Source organism: Setaria viridis, chromosome 9 (genome assembly GCF_005286985.2).
Source record: "Setaria viridis chromosome 9, Setaria_viridis_v4.0, whole genome shotgun sequence".
In the NCBI taxonomy this organism is placed as follows: Eukaryota; Viridiplantae; Streptophyta; class Magnoliopsida; order Poales; family Poaceae; genus Setaria; species Setaria viridis.
The window spans coordinates 47422152-47440176 of record NC_048271.2 but is presented as its reverse complement, the minus strand read 5'-3'; the positions used below and the strand labels follow the sequence as shown (position 1 = coordinate 47440176).

The 18025-nt window shown below is 49.7% G+C and overlaps 3 protein-coding genes across 3 annotated transcripts; all 3 read right to left on the bottom strand.

Moving 5' to 3' along the window:
* Positions 1-650: 650 nt before the first annotated feature.
* LOC117840251 (uncharacterized) lies at positions 651-3231 on the bottom strand. Its single transcript, XM_072290545.1, has 9 exons — positions 2422-3231; positions 2287-2338; positions 2076-2182; positions 1895-1968; positions 1629-1796; positions 1418-1492; positions 1268-1333; positions 1073-1140; positions 651-1007 (listed from the first exon to the last, which is right to left on the bottom strand). Exons 1-9 carry the CDS (start codon positions 2474-2476, stop codon positions 794-796), a joined length of 879 nt encoding a protein of 292 aa, XP_072146646.1. The 5' UTR covers positions 2477-3231; the 3' UTR covers positions 651-793.
* A 3888-nt stretch (positions 3232-7119) lies between these two features.
* On the bottom strand, positions 7120-8187 carry LOC117840776 (uncharacterized). The gene has a single exon (XM_034721309.2). It carries the CDS (start codon positions 8097-8099, stop codon positions 7350-7352), a length of 750 nt encoding a protein of 249 aa, XP_034577200.1. The 5' UTR covers positions 8100-8187; the 3' UTR covers positions 7120-7349.
* Positions 8188-10369: 2182 nt separating this feature from the next.
* Positions 10370-11336, bottom strand: LOC117840777 (uncharacterized). Its single transcript, XM_034721310.2, has one exon. The coding sequence runs from the start codon at positions 11128-11130 to the stop codon at positions 10564-10566; it is 567 nt and encodes a 188-aa protein (XP_034577201.1). The 5' UTR covers positions 11131-11336; the 3' UTR covers positions 10370-10563.
* Positions 11337-18025: the final 6689 nt, after the last annotated feature.

Genomic DNA, 18025 nt, shown 5'->3' with positions numbered 1-18025 from the left:
TAGAACCCATGACGCACGAGCAAAATCTCAACTAAAGAGAGAAAGAGCAGATGCAGGAGATAGCCACCAGACGAATCTCAACATAAGAAGCAAGCCCAAAATGATAGCAACACGCACAGAATCCCCAAATAAACAGAACTTAAAGAAAGATGCCGGCCAGTGACATGTGCTAATCTTTATTCAAGGCATGACGTTAGGTCATTTCTGAACAAAAATCAACACCTGCCTTTGTTTTCCTTGGAGGCTTTGGACTGAAACTGGATGTGGACTGCACACTGTATACTTACAAAAACATGTACTAGTGATTTTAGCATTTGTTTCAGTAGGAGACACCTGTTTTATTGCCTCACATACTGAGTTACGCATGGCAACGTTGCCATTTGACTTCTGTGTGTACTGCCGACGTAAGACCTCGTACCTGCCTAACTGGGCTAAGCATTTGAAAATTTTCCTTTGAACTGGTTAAGCACCCGATTTCAAATAATTAGTCCCTCCGTCTCAAATTACTATTCGTTTTGAGTTTTCAAATATATAGATTTTGCTATGGATCTGAAAACTCAAAACGAATGGTAATTTAGAACGGAGGAAGCATAAAACAGCTCTAATGTATTTCCATTTCATTATAATTCGGTGTCTAAGCTCTGAGATATAATTAAACTAGGTACATATTTTATTTTTGCCAGTGAAATCAAGTTCTAGCGCCGTAACTGAAGGGCCTGATGGTAGCAACTGCCAACGGGCAAAATGCCAATGTCTCATACTCCTACGAACTGAACCCACGGTAGACAGCCGGCTACAGGGTGCCGAGCAAGCGCCAGCGATCCTCCGTGTCGGCCGTGTCGCGGTGGCGGAGCGCCGCCTCGACCGTCACCGCAAGCTGCACGACCTCCGGGGACAGCGGCGCCAGGCAGAGGCCTCGCCGGCGCAGATTCGTCGCGCCTTCTTCCTCGCCAGTATCCTGCCGGTCACAGAACAGAAAGCCAAAGCTTTCGGTTTTCAGAGCACATCTTTCGTGTGGAACACTTTCAGGATTACGTCAAAGTCAACCGCTTTAAATATGATCGCATCATGCATGCCCAGAACATCAGGTACCTGCTGTGACGCTGGTGAGCTAATCGCAGGGTAGGAGGCCGTCAGAATCTGTAGAAAGAAAAGGAGAGGTGAAAAGGGAACGGAGAAAAGCAGCGAGATGCTGTGAATCTGTTACTGGTCATGTCCAGGTGACGCATGACCATTCAGTAAGAAGTTGATTCAAAAATCTGCTCACCTGGATCTGCTCATGGAGGTGCTTGATGCAGGTGGCTGCCTCGTGGAGCACCGACGCGGTATCCGTCTGCGAGCGGGTACATCAGATTCAGGTTTCAGACATACAAACGCATCCAGAATTTCAGATGAGAGACTAGCTGCTGGTGTTTACCTTGCCATAAGGAGAGACTAGCTGCTGAAGCGCCGTGATCTTGTCCCCCAGCTTCTGGCTCCTCTTACATGGTGCCTGTATGCAGTAGCCCAAAAAATATTCAGAATAATCCAGCACATTCAGATAACGTTAATGCTCATGAGACGCCTAAGTTCACTGTTCTCTGACGATCCTACTGGCATTTCACATGGAAAGCAACAACCTTGCTTACCTTCACAGTCCGATTTCTTGTTGGCTTGGCATGGCAACGCAGGCCGTGCTGCGGACCTTGTGCTGTTTCTGTTGCTGTTGCCGTCGTTGTCTTGAACCTTTTTGATCCCCTGAGACGGCTGCCGTCACCGGTCATCGTCTCCCCCGCTGCCGTCCATTTCACTAATGGCTGACAGAAACAGACATGTCCAAGACGCAAGTATCAGAGAACCATTAGCATGACTTTACTAAAGGTCTGAACGTGAGAAAGGTGAAGAAAAAAATTACAGAAGCAGCAGTTGGCTGGGTGAAGCTGAACTGAGAAACCGCTGGGCGGGTCTCGCTGTAGATCGGACTCGCGCCTATCCCTAGTTCATGATCAACGAGATTTCAACAAGGGGAAAGAATGGGGCCGGGTATATCTCCCCTATGAGACGTTTTTGAGATACACACAGAAAAAGAAAGGTACCTAGATAGTTCTCTGAACCGTTCGTAGCAAAAAGCGTTGGCGTCTGAAGTCCGTGCAGTGACGGTGACAAGTTCAGAGAATGGCACAGATCATACCCCGCTGGTAGTCTGCTCAGTGTAACAACAAATTCAATTACTAGAAGTGCACATGATGAAAATGTCAAGGAATACCTGAAGCCAGTACTGCATGAAGCCATGAACATGGAACTCACATCCTGTCCAGACCCACAGCTCCTGCCGGTGAACTTGAGCTCTCACATTTGACTGCATCGAAGAAAAACCACGATGGTTAAATTCCAGAGGAAACGCGAGGGAGGAGATGGTAGGACGGCGGCGGCAGAACGTACCGTAGTCGTCGCCGTACGGCAGCAAGAGCGGGTGCGGCACAGAGCAGTTCCACATTGCTCTGATCGCCACCAGCAAGCAGGTCCTCGATGCCTGAAAACACGACGGCCGGTGGTTACGATCAGAGCAAGAATCCAAGCTGAGAGGGCAAGAACAAGAAGATCAAGATTCAAGCCTTGATCTCTTGGTGATACATGATCTGGCTCCTCACAGTCACAGAGTTACAGAGACATGGAAAATCCAGTAGCAAGAGACTCTGGAACACCGAAGAACAGTTCAAGGAAGCAGCACACACCTCCCCCAGCTTTTAGCAGCCAGACAGAAAACCACAAAACGACGACTCAGAAAACCCCACGCCCAAAAAGAGGCTCGAGACAAGAACAGCAGCAGCAGCAACAAGAAGAAAACAAGCCAAAGTTCATGCCTTGTGCTACTGAATTCCCTCTACCTCTAGTATATCGACCTGAGCCACCTTTAGCGAACAAAGAGGAGAGGGCAGAGCATTGAAATCACAAGATCATCCATCGGCACCATTGTTACTTACATGTACAAGCAGGCAGGGCGGCGGCCGGGAGCGCCGCACAATGCCGCAGGCGAGCGAAGAGGATCGGGGAACGAAGTGAGCCCGGGGCGGCGCTTAAATACTAGCGGCGGCGAGCCGGGCACGTACGTGCCGTGCGCGCAGCCGCAATGATGAGCCCGCGCGATGAATGCGTGGCTCGCTTCGCTTGGGCTCCCTCCCCCCTCGTCTCCTGCCGTTTCCACTCGCGGACGCCGCCGTTCGCTGCCAGTATCAGAGAAGGCGAGCACGCCGGGAGATGATGCTTTGCGATGGAGAAGTCAGGGGGGTTTAGCCCCCATAAATAGCCATGCCCCTGTTCTCATAAATCACATGATGATGGGTAAATAATTGCCGTTCACGTCACGGCCGTTTCAGGCCTTTGTTTTCTCCATGTCCACCTCTTCCTTTGTTAATCCCTTTGACTCCTTTACATGATGATGATTAGCAGATGATAGGCTCGTCACTGATCACGATCGAAATGTGTTGCGACACATCTGTATTCTTTTGGGACAGCCGACTGCCGGGGCATTTGGTAGCGTACAAGGTGGCCGTGGCCTAGGCTCTTGTCTCTTTGTCTCCCTCGCTCTTCTTTGCCGTGGCGACGAGTGTCACGACATAGATTTGGACCCGGTTGACCCGTGTCCGAGTCCTTATCCTCGCAATTAAAGGATGCATGGTGATACAACAATTCTAACAAGTTGATGAAGACCAAGCACACCGTACCGCTGAGGCCGGCCAATTCTTTAAGGGCCGCATCGCAATCGCATCAAGGCTTGTTTTCCCTGTTCGATCCGAGGCTCCGAGCCCTCAGTCCGGCGACCGGCCGTGTCTGCTTTGTTTCCTCAAACGTCACAACACGTGTTTGGATTCAATTCGTCAGCTCCACCCGGGTCGGCCGAAGAGGAAAAAAGGGGGGAAAAGTAATACGAAGTCAGCAGGGGATGCGTCAGATCGCGTGGAAGGCCCGGTGCGTGCGTGCTTGGAGCGCACGCGAACGCGAGCGAGCAAAGCAGGCTCGCCATTGCGGTTGCGGGCAAGCGAGATTCCCTGCCAAATCCAGCACGCCGAGCTGCGATCGTCGTCGGTAACCAGCCAGAAATGCGAGTTAGGCGAGCGAAAAAAGCTGCCCCTTGCCTCGAGCAGATCCTGTTCGGACCCGAACAGCCGCGTATATCTTCAGAATTGGACAAAGATTGTCAAACGCGGATGCCCCTTGCCTCGAGCAGATTCCGAATTCAGCATGGTTACATCATCAGGTGCCCTATCCCGTCCAGGTTCTCAGCCAATTCAGAGTTCCCGGGGGGTAAAATGGCGTGCACGAAGACACCACGCTGCTCCCAAGTCTGAACACAAACCAGCACCAAGCTGAAAAGTAAAGGTTCTTCGTGACCAATTGACATGCAAGCTCTCGAAATAGATGCAAGACCAAGGGAAAACGGAAGATGCCTGCCATTTCGATGCAGGGAAGCCAAATACGGCAAAAATAGATTACAGGATTGAAGAGCCCTAGCCCTCTCGAATACGGCAAGGATATTTGTTTCATATGACCACCGCGTTCTGATTTATTAGATGCTTCTGCGGCCAGCTTTGCGCAGCAGAGGTTGCCTTCAGCCGTGCCTGCCGCCCCTGCTATGAATAGTTGCTGCTGGCTGCTGCTGCTGCTGCTTAGTCTAAAGAAGTCGGAGCCTCTGCCTCTCCCCGCAGCTGCAGCCTTATTACCTGATGAAGACCCAGGAAGCCTTATTACCTCATGGGAGTACCAGCCAGCAGCACGAGATAAAGAAATCAAGGACAACTCTGACCCGGTGTGTTGGTCATCACGAGGGCCGATTCAATACAGGACAAGGGAATGCTGCTGCTGCCTTTCAATAGTTTTCTTGAAAACCAGCAGCGAGGTTGAGCTTGCAGACTCGCGACAAGGTTGCAAGTGATCTGAAAGGAGATACATGACACAAGATGCATGACCCACACTGACCAGAACTACTATTGTACCATCAACAGTTTCAGGCTTAAACTAGTGAGGAACTGCAGTTTATGCAGATAAGGTGTGAGCAGAAAAGGGCAAAAATGAAGCCGAGTCATGGATCTTCTGCCCAGAAAGCTTACATTTGGATGCTACTAGTCTAATACAGTAGAAGAATCAAGAATCATTCATGTGGCAGGTAAAGCAATACTCAATTCAACAAGGGCACACTTGGTCATGCTCTGATGCAGCAGGCCAGCAGGGCCTTCATCTTGCATTCCAATAGTCGTCTAGCCCCCCACATGCTTATCAGCTTATGGAAGCAGACTTACAACATCTGTAATCCATGCATATCATAACTCACCAGGTAGTAGAATATCATAACACAAGAAAGGTCAGATACTAGCAGGTGCAGAATACCAGAAGACAACCATGCTCAATAGCAAGGCTAATCGTGCAAGCTAGTTCGTTTAGCCTCACATGGAAGGTTGAAGATGCAGTCAGGTGTACCCAAGTTACACAAGTAAATACATATACAAGGCCAAAGAACGTCGCGGAGGATAGCCTTTTGTATTCTTCTAAACAACATGTACAGCTTGCATAGATTTAAAGGAAATAAGCTTAACTTTTTCCAAAAGAAACCATATATCAACAGATCTAAACCTAGACGAAAGAGACTCAAAACCACAAGTTAAGCGATATGGTAGCAAACAGCAAACACAAGTTCTGGAAGATATAAGATAACAAACTCAATACGGGAAAAAAAGGCTAAAGATGATATATAAGTCCGGATATCTCATTTGCAGCAATCTTGGCTTTTAGTGTGAAATTGCTCTAGCTACGAAAAATCTTTGACTTTACACAAGATGATCCTTGTTTGTGACTGTTGCTCTGCGGACAAAACTGAATGTTCAAATGATTATGCAGTTCAGATGTCTTAGTCAAGGATAGTCTACAACATCTTATGATCCAGAAATGTCAGCACCAGTAATCAGTATGGACTTATGAGCTTTTTATTAAACAGGTGGTTGAAAAATAGTACAATCCTTTGCAGGAATTTGGTGGCATGTCAAAGCAATTTTCTATAGCATCCTAGTATCAGAATCAAATATTTGGAAGAGCTAACACTTACATCATATAGCATTAGATGCTATATATTTCTTCAACAAAAGTTTCTGAAGTTTATCGAATACTACCTGATTCTAAGTATTATCAAATCATTCATGTTAATGGAAACATTTGTAAAGTGGATGATAAAATGGTTGTCCATTCATAAGTGAATATACAGTACAGCCCTCCGATAACGCACATATATAATTATAAATAGTTCCTGATCATCTCGGGAAAAAAGTTTCATAGCTGATTCGGTGAATTGAATTACTATCAATAGCTATCGAAGTTACACATAAGGGATGAATATATCATGTGCCCCTTCTGACAACAAATTTTGGAAATGTGCCATAAAATCTTAGGTACAGAAATAGTGCTTGGTTATCAACCTGTCCACAGCAAAATGGTTAACAAAATACACAAGTCTGAATGGCCTGTATAAATTATTCAGATTTCAGAGTAACAGACAATGTAATGTTGTGGCCTTGGCTCCAGAGTCACGAGCCTCCCTAAAGGCTTATATGGTCAATCAACAATGACAACTCGGTGGAATTGATCATAATCTTTGAAAGGAGAACAAAAGAGCAACCAGTTATTGAAATGCAAAGTGCAAACCAATCAATGGCTTGAGGTTATCAAAGTATAAATCTATCCAAATCCTATTAACATAATGTGCTTTCTGCAAGAATTACTTGCGCAATTACATGTAATTGGATTATCCAAAGGCAGAATAGTAACAGCAATAGTCAATTAGTCGTTGAGCAATATTCCGCACAAGTTAAATGTGTTCATGGTTGGTGTAAGTATTGGCCACAGAAGAGGAAATTCAGTTTCAAGCATACTAGGAAATAGACATGTAAACCAGAACCATCTAATGTGATGTTTGATTTACTAACCATAGACACAATTGGGGGTGATCCTAAACCACTTATATACTATACAAAGTTCCAGAGAGGGTGCAGATACTGAAAAAAAACCAGCAAGTGCCTAGCATAATGAATTAATGATGCCTGATCTCTCAACCTCGAATCCAAAGAGGCATAAACAATGCATGAGCAGCAAGAATAAAAGGAACCACATTTGATTCAACAAACAGCATATATGTAACCCAGTAGTAAACTGTATGTATCATAACAGAAGCAAAGTATAGATGATTTCTCATCTGAACACAAGAAACGGCTTAAACAGATCAGCGACAAAAAGATCAACAAATCTTTATTTGCTTCTGTCACTGGGATTGATGCATTGCTTTTACCAAGCCACTTGGATTGTCGCAAGGTCGCGCCAGAAAGGCATTACCTTGCAGGCGCGGCAGGGGAATTGACAACATTCCTGCGCACTACCCTAGGTCCTCCACTGCTGCCGTTTTCCTTGGATCGATTGCCATTGACACCGTCGTCGGTGCCCACAACCAAATCCCGAAGCCCCATGCTCAGGTCCTTTTCCCTCTTCTCCTTCTCCTTCTTCTTGGCCCTGGCCGTGGCGGCGGCGAGCGGCTCGAAGTGGTTGCCGTAGATGTACTCTGCGGAGTACCCATCCTCGTCGTCGAAGAGCATGACGTGGCCGTGCCACTCCCAGACGCGGTACTCCCCGCCGGGCTCGTCGTGGAAGCCGACGCAGAGGTGGTGGTCGCCGACGGCCACGGACTGACCCGAGTTGGGCTTGAGCTTCTCCTCGGCCTCCCCGGAGAGGACCATCCGCACGATCTCCTTCTCCAGCTTGGCCTCCTCCCTGGCCAGCATCCGCCGCCGCCTCGCCTCCCCGGAGCCCTCGCCGCCGGCGAGCCCGTCGTCCTCTCCCTCGTCCTCGTCGTCATCGGACGCCCCGGCGGCGGCCGAGAGCGCGGCGAATTCGTTGAGGAGGAAGTCGTCGAGGTCCTGGGTGAGGAAGGAGTTGGTGTCGAGGAAGGGAGGGCGTAGCTGGACGCGGCTCATGAGGTTCTGGAGGAAGAGCGCGTCCACCGGCGAAGGGGAGGCGGCCCGGCCGTTGCCCGCGGCGGCGGCCGCGGAGGTGGGGAGCTGGGCAGACGGCGGCGGCGAGGCCATGAGCGACGCGGTAGGGTTTTGGGTTTGGGGGGGTTGCGTGGGCTGGTTGCGGACGCCGGACGGCAGGCTGGTGAATGACCACGCGGACTTGGTGGGATGTGGATGGCGTTGTGATATTTTGCCTTTGGAGTGTTTCAACATGGGCTCTTTTGTGTGGGTGGGCTGGGCTCCAGCCACCACCACCATCATCACCATCGACGACTTGCGTGGAAAATGGCCCATTTCGAGGGGGCAAGGGATGCATGCATCACCCATCAGTTCCTGCTCGTCGCCAGCACAGCCCAGGCTTACTGCCGCCGCTGCATCGGCTAATCAGCTGGGTCAAAAAATATCACATGAATGTCACTATGCTACCTCTCATAGTCTCATTGCTGCCTTGCCGACCTATCTTCGTTTTTCTCCACCGTAATTTTTACTGACCTTGTGAATTTAATTAGAGGTGGTACAGTCGTATCGGGTACTTTGAAGTGTTAATGTCGAAAAGCAAAAGTTGATACCTTTCTGTATCGTTTAGATGTGAAGTTTCCCGCGTGATGTTATTAGTCACAAAGCTAATTCTCGTTCATCAAAACCAAGGTTTGTTGTGTTCGCAAAAGAAGTGCCATAAAGTTTTCCATCCATAGAATCAAGTTTCAACGGCCGAATTTATCGAGTCATTGCAATCTTAGTAGTTGCCTTTTACACCTTTCGCATGATCACATCTACCACATCTTCGGAACTAGAGGTGAGCAAATTTGGCCCACCCCAACAGTCCGGCCCGAGCCCACCAGGCTAAGCCCGATCCATGTTCTTTATAGGGCTGGCCATGTCGCTCATTTTTTGACCCGAAAAAATCTAGGCGGGCTAAGCCCAACCCGACTATTTTAATTGTTTTTCAACTAAAAAAGAGCATGCGGCCCGGTCGGAAAAAAGTGCTAGGTCGAAAGCTGTTCGTGAGCGGACTTATCACCTTTTTTGGCTCGAACCATTTCGGGCTTTTTGCCAGCTTGAGCCCGACCCAGACCGTATTTTGCTCAGATCTATTCAGAACGTGCTCAAAGCCACCACTAACTCCTATCCCCCCCTCCCACACACACTATTTCCATCTTCCTTTCCTCCGAATTCCATTTTTTGGAGCGTCATCCTCCTTGTTATCTCCTGTGCCCCCCATACCCCACCGCCGCCACCTTCTATCGCTACACCAAACTCACCGAGCCTTGACACCCGATTCTCACACCTACCCAACTAGAGGTCATCTCCACCTCCTGCGATCGGTAGTGTCACCGACATCTTGCTCGCTTCTCCGCCATATGACATGTCGTCAACAACCTTCACAGTTCCCTCTAGGCCCAAAGACTCTAAAGTTGATTCCTAATTACTCATGAGATTCTTGCAAAAAAAAGTGTGTCGGTGTTTTATACCCAGCAACCTACCAAGGGTATCCCGATGTAGTAGATTGGTTGGTGGGGAATCATCAAAACCTGGAACTCGAAGGTAAAAGTGAGGACACAAGAAACGGATTTATACATGTTCAGGCCGCTAGAGTAGCGTAATACTCTACGTCCTGTTTGGGGTGTTGTATATTGCGCCCTGCGATTGGGTGTTGTTTGGTATTAAGGATTCGATCCTCTGTTGTGCTATGAGGTCTCCAGCTACCGATCTAGGAACCCCTGCCGTCCTTTATATACTCTGGGGGGCGGGATTACTAGTCCGTTACAAGGAGGAGTCATAGTAGGATTACATAGTATGAGTAGTAGTAGGATTACAGAGGAATCCTAGTAGGAGTCTGTTTTCTTCCTTCCTTGTGGGTATTGAGGATGTATTTCTGACAAAGTGAACATTCCAACCATCTCTTCCTCCCGGAGTGTTTCCCTTAAAAGTTAAAACGTTGATGTTCTTTCTCTTTTCCAGAAAAAGAAAGAAAATAAATCAAAGTCAGTGTGCGTTTTGAACAGAGAGCCAAAACTAAGAATAACATTTGTTTTGACATTCAACTTCGAATACCACTGCAAACGGACCAACGCTTTATCTTCAGCATTCAAATCGAGATATATTCATACACTAGTATTGGATAAGCCGCCAAATTGTGTCACTAGTACTGGATATATTCATATGTATTGGAGTATATATGACAACTGCATGCATGAATATACATGATGCATGTGGGAAAAGCAAAACAAGATACTCAAACCCACAAAATAAATCTCTAGTGAAAATGATGAAACAAAACAGAAGTATATATCACTACGAGTAATATATAAAGCCTTAAAATATGTATAAAAAATAAAATCTGCAGAAAGTCAAACCATGCATACTGTATAGAGCCTGTCCCCTTGAACATTAGAAATATCCTCATACATTTCTGAGAAAAAAAAACATGTATCCTGGACTTTCTAATGTTTCAAAGGCTGACCTTTGGGTTGGTTTAATGTGTAAATAGTGTAATTCAAAAATGGAACCGAGAAGATCAATCTATTCCACGTTCTTAGCGTAAGAAGTCAACTACTGCTACGGGGAATTCGACGGAGAGCCCCAGCTTGGCGCGATCCGGCTCCTCCTCCATCTCCGGCACGGCGTTCAGGTCCAGCACAACCTCGGCCGCCGGCGCCACCTTCCTGCCGCCGTCTTTCTGCCCGAGCCCGCTGCCGAGGCTGAGGCCTAGCCCGAGGCCGTTGTTGCTGCCGCCGTCCGCCTCGGCCGCGCGGTGGCGGCGCATGTGGCCGCCGAGCGCCTGGCCGATGGCGAACTCGAGCCCGCAGATGGAGCAGCCGTGCACCTTGGGCTTGGGCGGCTCTGCCGCGGCGCCGCCGTCCGCCGTGCGGGGCTTCTTGTGGCTGGCCCGGTGCCCGCCGAGCGCCTGGAAGGACGGGAACTGCCGGTTGCAGGTCTTGCATTCGAACACGCGCTCCGGTGCCGAGGCTGGGTCCGGCGACGACGCGTGGTGCTGGTAGTGGTGGCCCGAGAAGAGAAGCAGGAAGCTCGCGACGTCGGCGCCGTCGGGTAGCCGGACCATCTCCTCGGCCTGCTGCCTCGACCTCTTGCCATACGCCATTGACTTGATCAAGAATCGCCAAACGAACAGATCAAAGCTAGCTTGCAAGCAGAGACGACGAGGATCGGAGCTCGGAAGCTGGATGACAAGCCCGAATGCCCGATGATTGCTCTCTCGGAAGCGTTTGAATGAGGAAAAGGTGAGGGACCCGGAGCCTATTTATAAGCTAGCTAAGCTACCGAGAGAGAAAGTCCTCATGTACATGCGCCATGCGACTTGCAGTTGCAGCGTTGTTATTAATCACTTGACTTATGCGAAGATAATAAACAAATCAGGTCAGATTTGCCCTTTGCCTATCTAGCCTAGGCGCTTAGCTAGCCTTTGATTCGTCGGTTTGTTTGGCCATGTCGTTATCGTGACGACACGCGCGGCGGCCGGTGGAGGAAAGAGCCGAGCTGCTGCGGGGCGGCGGCGCGGCGAAGCCGTTTCTGTCTGGTCGCATTATCAGATGCCGTTCGAGGACATTGTCTTGACCCGGCCATGCATGTCCACGGTGGCGAAGTGTAACTCGATCCTAGTTACCATACCAGTGTGTCTACGGCTAGAATGTGATGTCGTTTTCATGATCTCTCGAGTTCCAGCTGAGCCACAGCTAGTAGCGTTTGTTTAACTGGCCGTTGGCAACCTTTGCAAGTTGCCGACGAACCGGTCGGCCAGGACTCTGGAAGCTCTGAAGAGTGAGGACTCTGAACTCCTCCTATAATCGGATCAGTCTGACGCTACCTGCTTGCTTTGGGTGCGATGGGTTAGCTTTGCCGGTTCCTCACCGTGCTCCATAAGTCCATGTCATGCACTTGTCATTGTTGCGATCGAGAGTAGGGATAGGCAACAGCTATGCCGCCCTAGATAGCTTGCTTCATCCCAGCACTTTGTGAGTCATGAGAACTAAACTAACAAGGAAATCTCCTCATCCATCCCCAACCTGCATCTGATTTTGGCCACGCATCTATATCAGACGCCTTCAGTCGTTCGGTGTTGAGATGGTCTGAAGTCTCTCTGATAGCGGCATTGCGAAGCACCGGCACCTAGCCGAGTGGCCATTTGCAGCCTCAACAGCATTCATTCATTCTCGAAAACTTCTACAGCATCACATGCATATGCTTGCGTTCAGAAGTTTCCTGCTCCATTTTCTCCCCGCCAAGCAGGTACACAGTTCTTCCACGACGTGGTTTGCATCATGATAGGCGAGGCGTGTACCAGATGGAGTGAGTGGAATTCCTGGACAGCATAATTGGACAACTGATAAAATAAAATCCTAACAAAACCACGCAGAACCTTCACCGACTTCGCTTCCTACTGAAACAACATGGTCAGAACTGAAAAGGATATAGCATATAGTATAAGCTACTTCCCGCACTCCATTATTTCAGTTTTTATAAAGCTAAGAAGAGAGTGCTTAATTACATATCTAGCCCGTTGACATTGCTTGCAAGAACATTAATATACTAGTATATTATACAGCTAAACCGGAGGTCAACTAATACATAACACCTGCCATGTCCATACACAACTGCGCGGTGCTTATTCACACCACGTATAGTATACGCGTATACTCTGTACGAGATGCAATAAAAGAGTTGATAGAAAGTTGAGGGCTAAAGATTCGGTGCTTGGACTGCAACAGCATCCAGAGCACAGCCATTGAGCTTGCAGATTCCGACGACTTCCACGACTCAGTATTTTCAGAAAAAGAAAATGAAACCAACTAGACGAAAACAACAAATGAATAAACAATACAAACACTGGTAGGTTGGATTGGGTTATCAACCCATACCGCACCACGCCATCGTACTTAACTCAACTTAACAACATATCGGTCGATTGGATTGGGATATCAACACGCGCTAAACTCAACACATCTCAAGCGGATTTAACTCCCCCAACAACGGCAGCAGAGCCGAAGTCTTTTCGCGGCACCCACCAACATTTACGCTCATGTAGTTGCCGAAACCTCCAAGCGTGGCCCTGCATCGACACGGGACCGATAGAAGCAGACTGCACCGCACCGAGAAGGCCACCGCCATGCGAGACCCTCCGTTGTAGTGCCGTTGCAACACCACACTCCACTTAACAAAGTGATGCCACCGAATTCGGACCTCTCGCAGGCTGCCTCGCAGTCACCACCACAATAACACAATGCGTGGGGCCTCGCCGCATCCGCCTTGGACTCCACCTGGCTCTCATCGCCTTGAAGAAACACCGCGCGTAGGGGCCTCGCCACGCCCACCGCAGTACTCCACGTCACCGATCCATTTCTTTTATTGTCGTCAGAGTGGTGAGCAATGTTGCCCCGCTTCACAAGATCTCCATCGATCAGGTCGACTTCGTCTCATTGCTTCACCACATAAATAGCCTCCGCCGCCGTGTCAGCAAGCCAGAGAAGAGAAGTCGCATGTGCCGTCTTCCAATGATATACCGCATCGGATAGTCCAGCCAAGCTGAGCAACTTGCCGCTGTTCGTTGCAAGCCTAGTCGTCCCACGATGCCGTTGCCGCAAGCGCCGTCCTCCGACACAATCCCACGCTGTATTGACCGTTGTCAAGCAACGCCAACCACCGTGGTCTGCTATACAAGCAGCCAAAACCGACAACCATGCGACAACCCCTGGCCGCTACCATAACTGCGATCGTCTCCACATGGCCTCGGCAACACCCGTCCAGCTTGCCACGTGGCAGAATTGCCGCCACCAGCTGCGGCCGCCCATGATCAATGGACCAGCAATGCCACAAATCGAGATGAGTCTCTAGAGACGACGCCTCCAAGGAGGGCACAATGCCAATGGCGTCGTCATTGCTCGTCCAGAATCCGAACAATGTTTTCACCTAGAGTACCCCATGCAGCAGGGTTGTAGCTCAGACATGATGCCCCCAATATAGAAAATGACGTCCTAGGGCGCCGCTGTCATCTCCACCAGCAAGAATGCCAATGAAGGCTTTCGCCCGGAGCATCCCAACCCCTCGTTGCACGCTCACGGCTCGGCACTCCCAGACCAAAGTCATGGTAGCCTATCTGGGGACGCGTCACCGCCGCACCTCCACGTAGCACGACGCCGTACCTCCTCCTCTACTGCGCTCGCCACATAGATACGCCACCACTCGACCTCCGCTCCTCGCACGCGGCCACCGCCGCACCGCCTCACCATCATGCATTGTCGGGTATCTCCTCGGGGCGTCGCCACCTTACACACATGCCTCGCTAGGCGCAGCCTCTTTCACGCCGCGCAAGCCCCACCATCGCCCAGCAGCCTCCCTCTCCCATCACCGCCTCCGCAACTCCTCAGCCGAGGAGAGGTGGCCCAACGACGCTCGCAACACCACCTCGGTGCCGCTAGAGCACCCCTACACCATGCATCCCTACCGCACCTCCATGGCGTCGCTGGCACGCCTTGCACAGGCCACCCCGGCCGCGACACCACGCCGCCGCCGTTGAAGACACAGGAGTTGCCGTGTAGAAGCGCCTCGTTGACCGCCATGAAGCACCGGCCAAGATCTAGCCGGCAACCGCTGTCCAGCCACATGTAGGGGTGGTAGAGGGCCCTCTAATTTAGCCTAGTAAATTTAAGGATCGGGCTCAATAAGGGCCGGGCCATAATTTATATGATTTTGAACTAAAATAGATAGGGCTGAGTTGGATTGTGAAGGAGGCATGACGGCCATGATCCATTACCACCCCTAGCCACATGCAGCCATCACGTTTCGCCTCCGACTCGCACCCAGGGCACCGCACCCCCGAGGGTCCGGCCGATGCCCTCACAGCCCCGGACCGCCGCCGTTCCTAGCACGCCGCACCGCCGCCATCTCCACTTCCGTGCACGCACGACCACTGGATCTGGCCAAAACAGCGCCGGATCCATGGCCCCTGCCCTCGCCGCCGCAAAAGGCCGCCCGCGCCGGCTAACTCCCTCGGGGGGCCGGAATGCTGCGCCCGCCGCAAGCCACCCAAGACGCGCACTGCCGCTTTCGCACCACACGCGGACCCCCTCCCACCTCCGCCGCCTGCACCCGCGGGCATTTTCTCACTGATGCCGCGCCCTAGATCCAGCCGGATCACACCTCGAGCTGGCAAAGAAGCCCCGCCGCCACCCTCCCACGGGCTTTCGGTAATGAGCTCAGGCGGCGGCGAGGCGGAGGATTGGAGGTTAGGGCAGCGGCGGCAATGGATCGGGTTTGCTGCCCGAGCCGACCCTGAGAGCGCCGCAAGGGATCTCAGTACTAGAATATACATGGCGTGTGGACAGCGGCAACAGCAGTCGTAGCAGAGAGGGATGGATGGAGAGAGTCTGAGTACGCACGCCATGACGCGTTTCTAACAGATAATTCTCTGTATGCTAAGGCCAAGTTGCTCAAGGCAGTTGGGAATAATAGAGGAAGATTATCTCCCAAAAATGGCCGTAGTGTTTGACTGTTTTATTTTCCAGAAAAAAATGACAGTTTGTGCATTTCCAAAATAAACCCTCATGTACATGATTGGTTTTACTTTGATGCTTTCTGGCTAGTGCAGTGCTCGATGTATCGACTATAAATGGACATGAAAGATGTCTGTGAAGGATAATGCATGATAACACGCAAACCAAATTTTTCTTTCCTGCTAGTGATGATAGATTGATGGACATGTATGTAACTACATGATCAGTTGCTGCGCGTCAGCTGTATTAATTAGATTCCGTCCCTGCTTGGACCAATTCAATCCGTTGCTGCGTCAGCTATAAGCTCTGAACTCGGCGCAACGGCTGAAGCCCTTAATAATCGAGCTTTGTCATGCTGCAGTCACAGACACCCGATCCGACGGTACTAGCTTGCTTGGACCAAGGGATCGGATCTCGCTCTGATGATTGGATTATTGGACAGTCACCTACCGTCACGGAAGATCCATTAATTTCTGGGCTATCCGCGTCGTACTTGTATTGTCGCGTCGCGTCGGTGGTTTCATCAGCTGGACTGGAAGGCCACAGGATCTATGCGGCTTTCAGAGGGGTTTAATATGATAAGCTCCGTAAATCCGTATGCTTCCGCGGCCGCACATATGGAATGGAACAGGAGGCTGCTAAAATGGCGGATTCTGCGTGGCCACGACGACGACGGTTTGACGACTGAATCACTTCGCCATCTCCCTGCACGGCGGTGCTTACGATGATGCGGCCGCGATCGTATCGTAGCAGCCGGACGTACAGCTTACGATGCGGCTGCGCATAGGGTAGCTTCAGTTTTTCGCCAATGGTCGGTGGGCTCGGGCTGCGAATTGAAGCAGAAGCAGCCTCCCCATGTTATGGCAAAAAATGTGGAATAGTTGCGTTCAAACGATTTGAAAAGGCTTTCTTGAACGACAAATACATGTTCTTTTCTCTTTGCTCTTAGATGTGTGTGCTCCCTCTCAAGGGATTTTCTAGTTGAACCTTTTTAGCAGAGCTGCAGAGGTGAACTGTAAAAGATTGTAAGTTACTGCAGCTGCCTGAAAGTGAAAGATGCTGATGACTGATGATTGATGAAGAAGAGGAGAGTCTCTATGGGCTACTGTGGCTGCAGAGTGCAAACAGCCATCTGGCTGGCCGTTCCTGAACACGGAAAGATCCCTGGCTATCCCGTTGACTATTCGCGCCATGATCGACGTGTCCGCCGGGCGATCTAGCTAGCTCCCATTCCCAATCATCATCCTAGCTCCATCATTCAGGCCTAGTCAGAATCGAACGAAACACTAGTATATTTCTGTTTCAGTTTCAGGTGTCAAATCCTCCACATGTATTCGCAGTATCCAGGGAAAAGTCCAGGGGAGAGTTGACCAGCGCTCGAATTGCACCCTACTCTTTTTCTTTTTTCCATGTCAGGTCACCTTGCTAACTGCTGCGCCCAATCTGAAGCTAGCAACTCCAAGAGTATCCTAAAAAATTCTTCCCCAAAACTATGTATTGAGGTTCTTCCAAAAAAATTTCCCCCAAAAACATATCAGTCCACAGCAGATTGCTAATAAATAGTCCCCAATATTTCAAACACAGGCCACGTCATCGTATTGGACCTATCGGAAGGGACGCGCGGGCGTGCGGGAATTAGGATTGGGGGAGGAACGCCAACACTAAAATATACGTGGTGGCAGGCTGTTTTTTAGCGTTGCTAAAAAATTGAGGAAGGTTTAGGTGGATTGTTGGAGTTCATTTTTTTTCTCTTTTTTCCTTAAAAAGGTATTGGGGGTAAGATTAGCAGCATCTTGGAGTTGCTCTACAATCTCACTCGATTCTCAGAATATTCTTGGCCTTTGACTTTTTTGGGTCGGGGCAGCATTTTTCATGACGCATGTGCGACAGAATAATTTTATGTTAGTCCATTATTTCCGCTCAGTCGGTTAGCTTGCTAGCCTTGAGGAACACACGACACATTATTCCTGTTGACCTTCTAGAACACGGTTCCGGGACCAAGTTTGCAGTGAAGTCAACTCTCATCCAGCCGTGTAACAACTGCTGCTTCCCAAGTCAAACATGTTGCCTTCCCTAGAAGTAGAAAGGGCATATAATTGGTCCAGAAAAAAAAAAAGAAATGCAACTGACATCAACTGCTCCAGGTGTAGCTAACCCTCATTTGGTTGGACCTAGCTGCTAGCACTGCAATCCAGCATCAAGCTAGCTAATCTAATAAGCGACATTATTCAGAACCAACGTGCTGTGCAAACTCAACAATGCTAGTTTTGTGCGAGTTCAAACTGCAAGCAGCAGATATCATAGAGTTGTCTGGTTCGTCGACAGAGACTGAAGTAGTAGAAGCCGTGTAGAAACGCGTGCTCGAAGTGACGTCTCTCGCAAGAATGATAGGTGATGAAACCATGCTCTGTCGTTGACTTCTGCATAATTCGGAATAAAATTTCTTGCAACTAACTATTCCTATATTTGGTTATTACCAATTGCATTTCT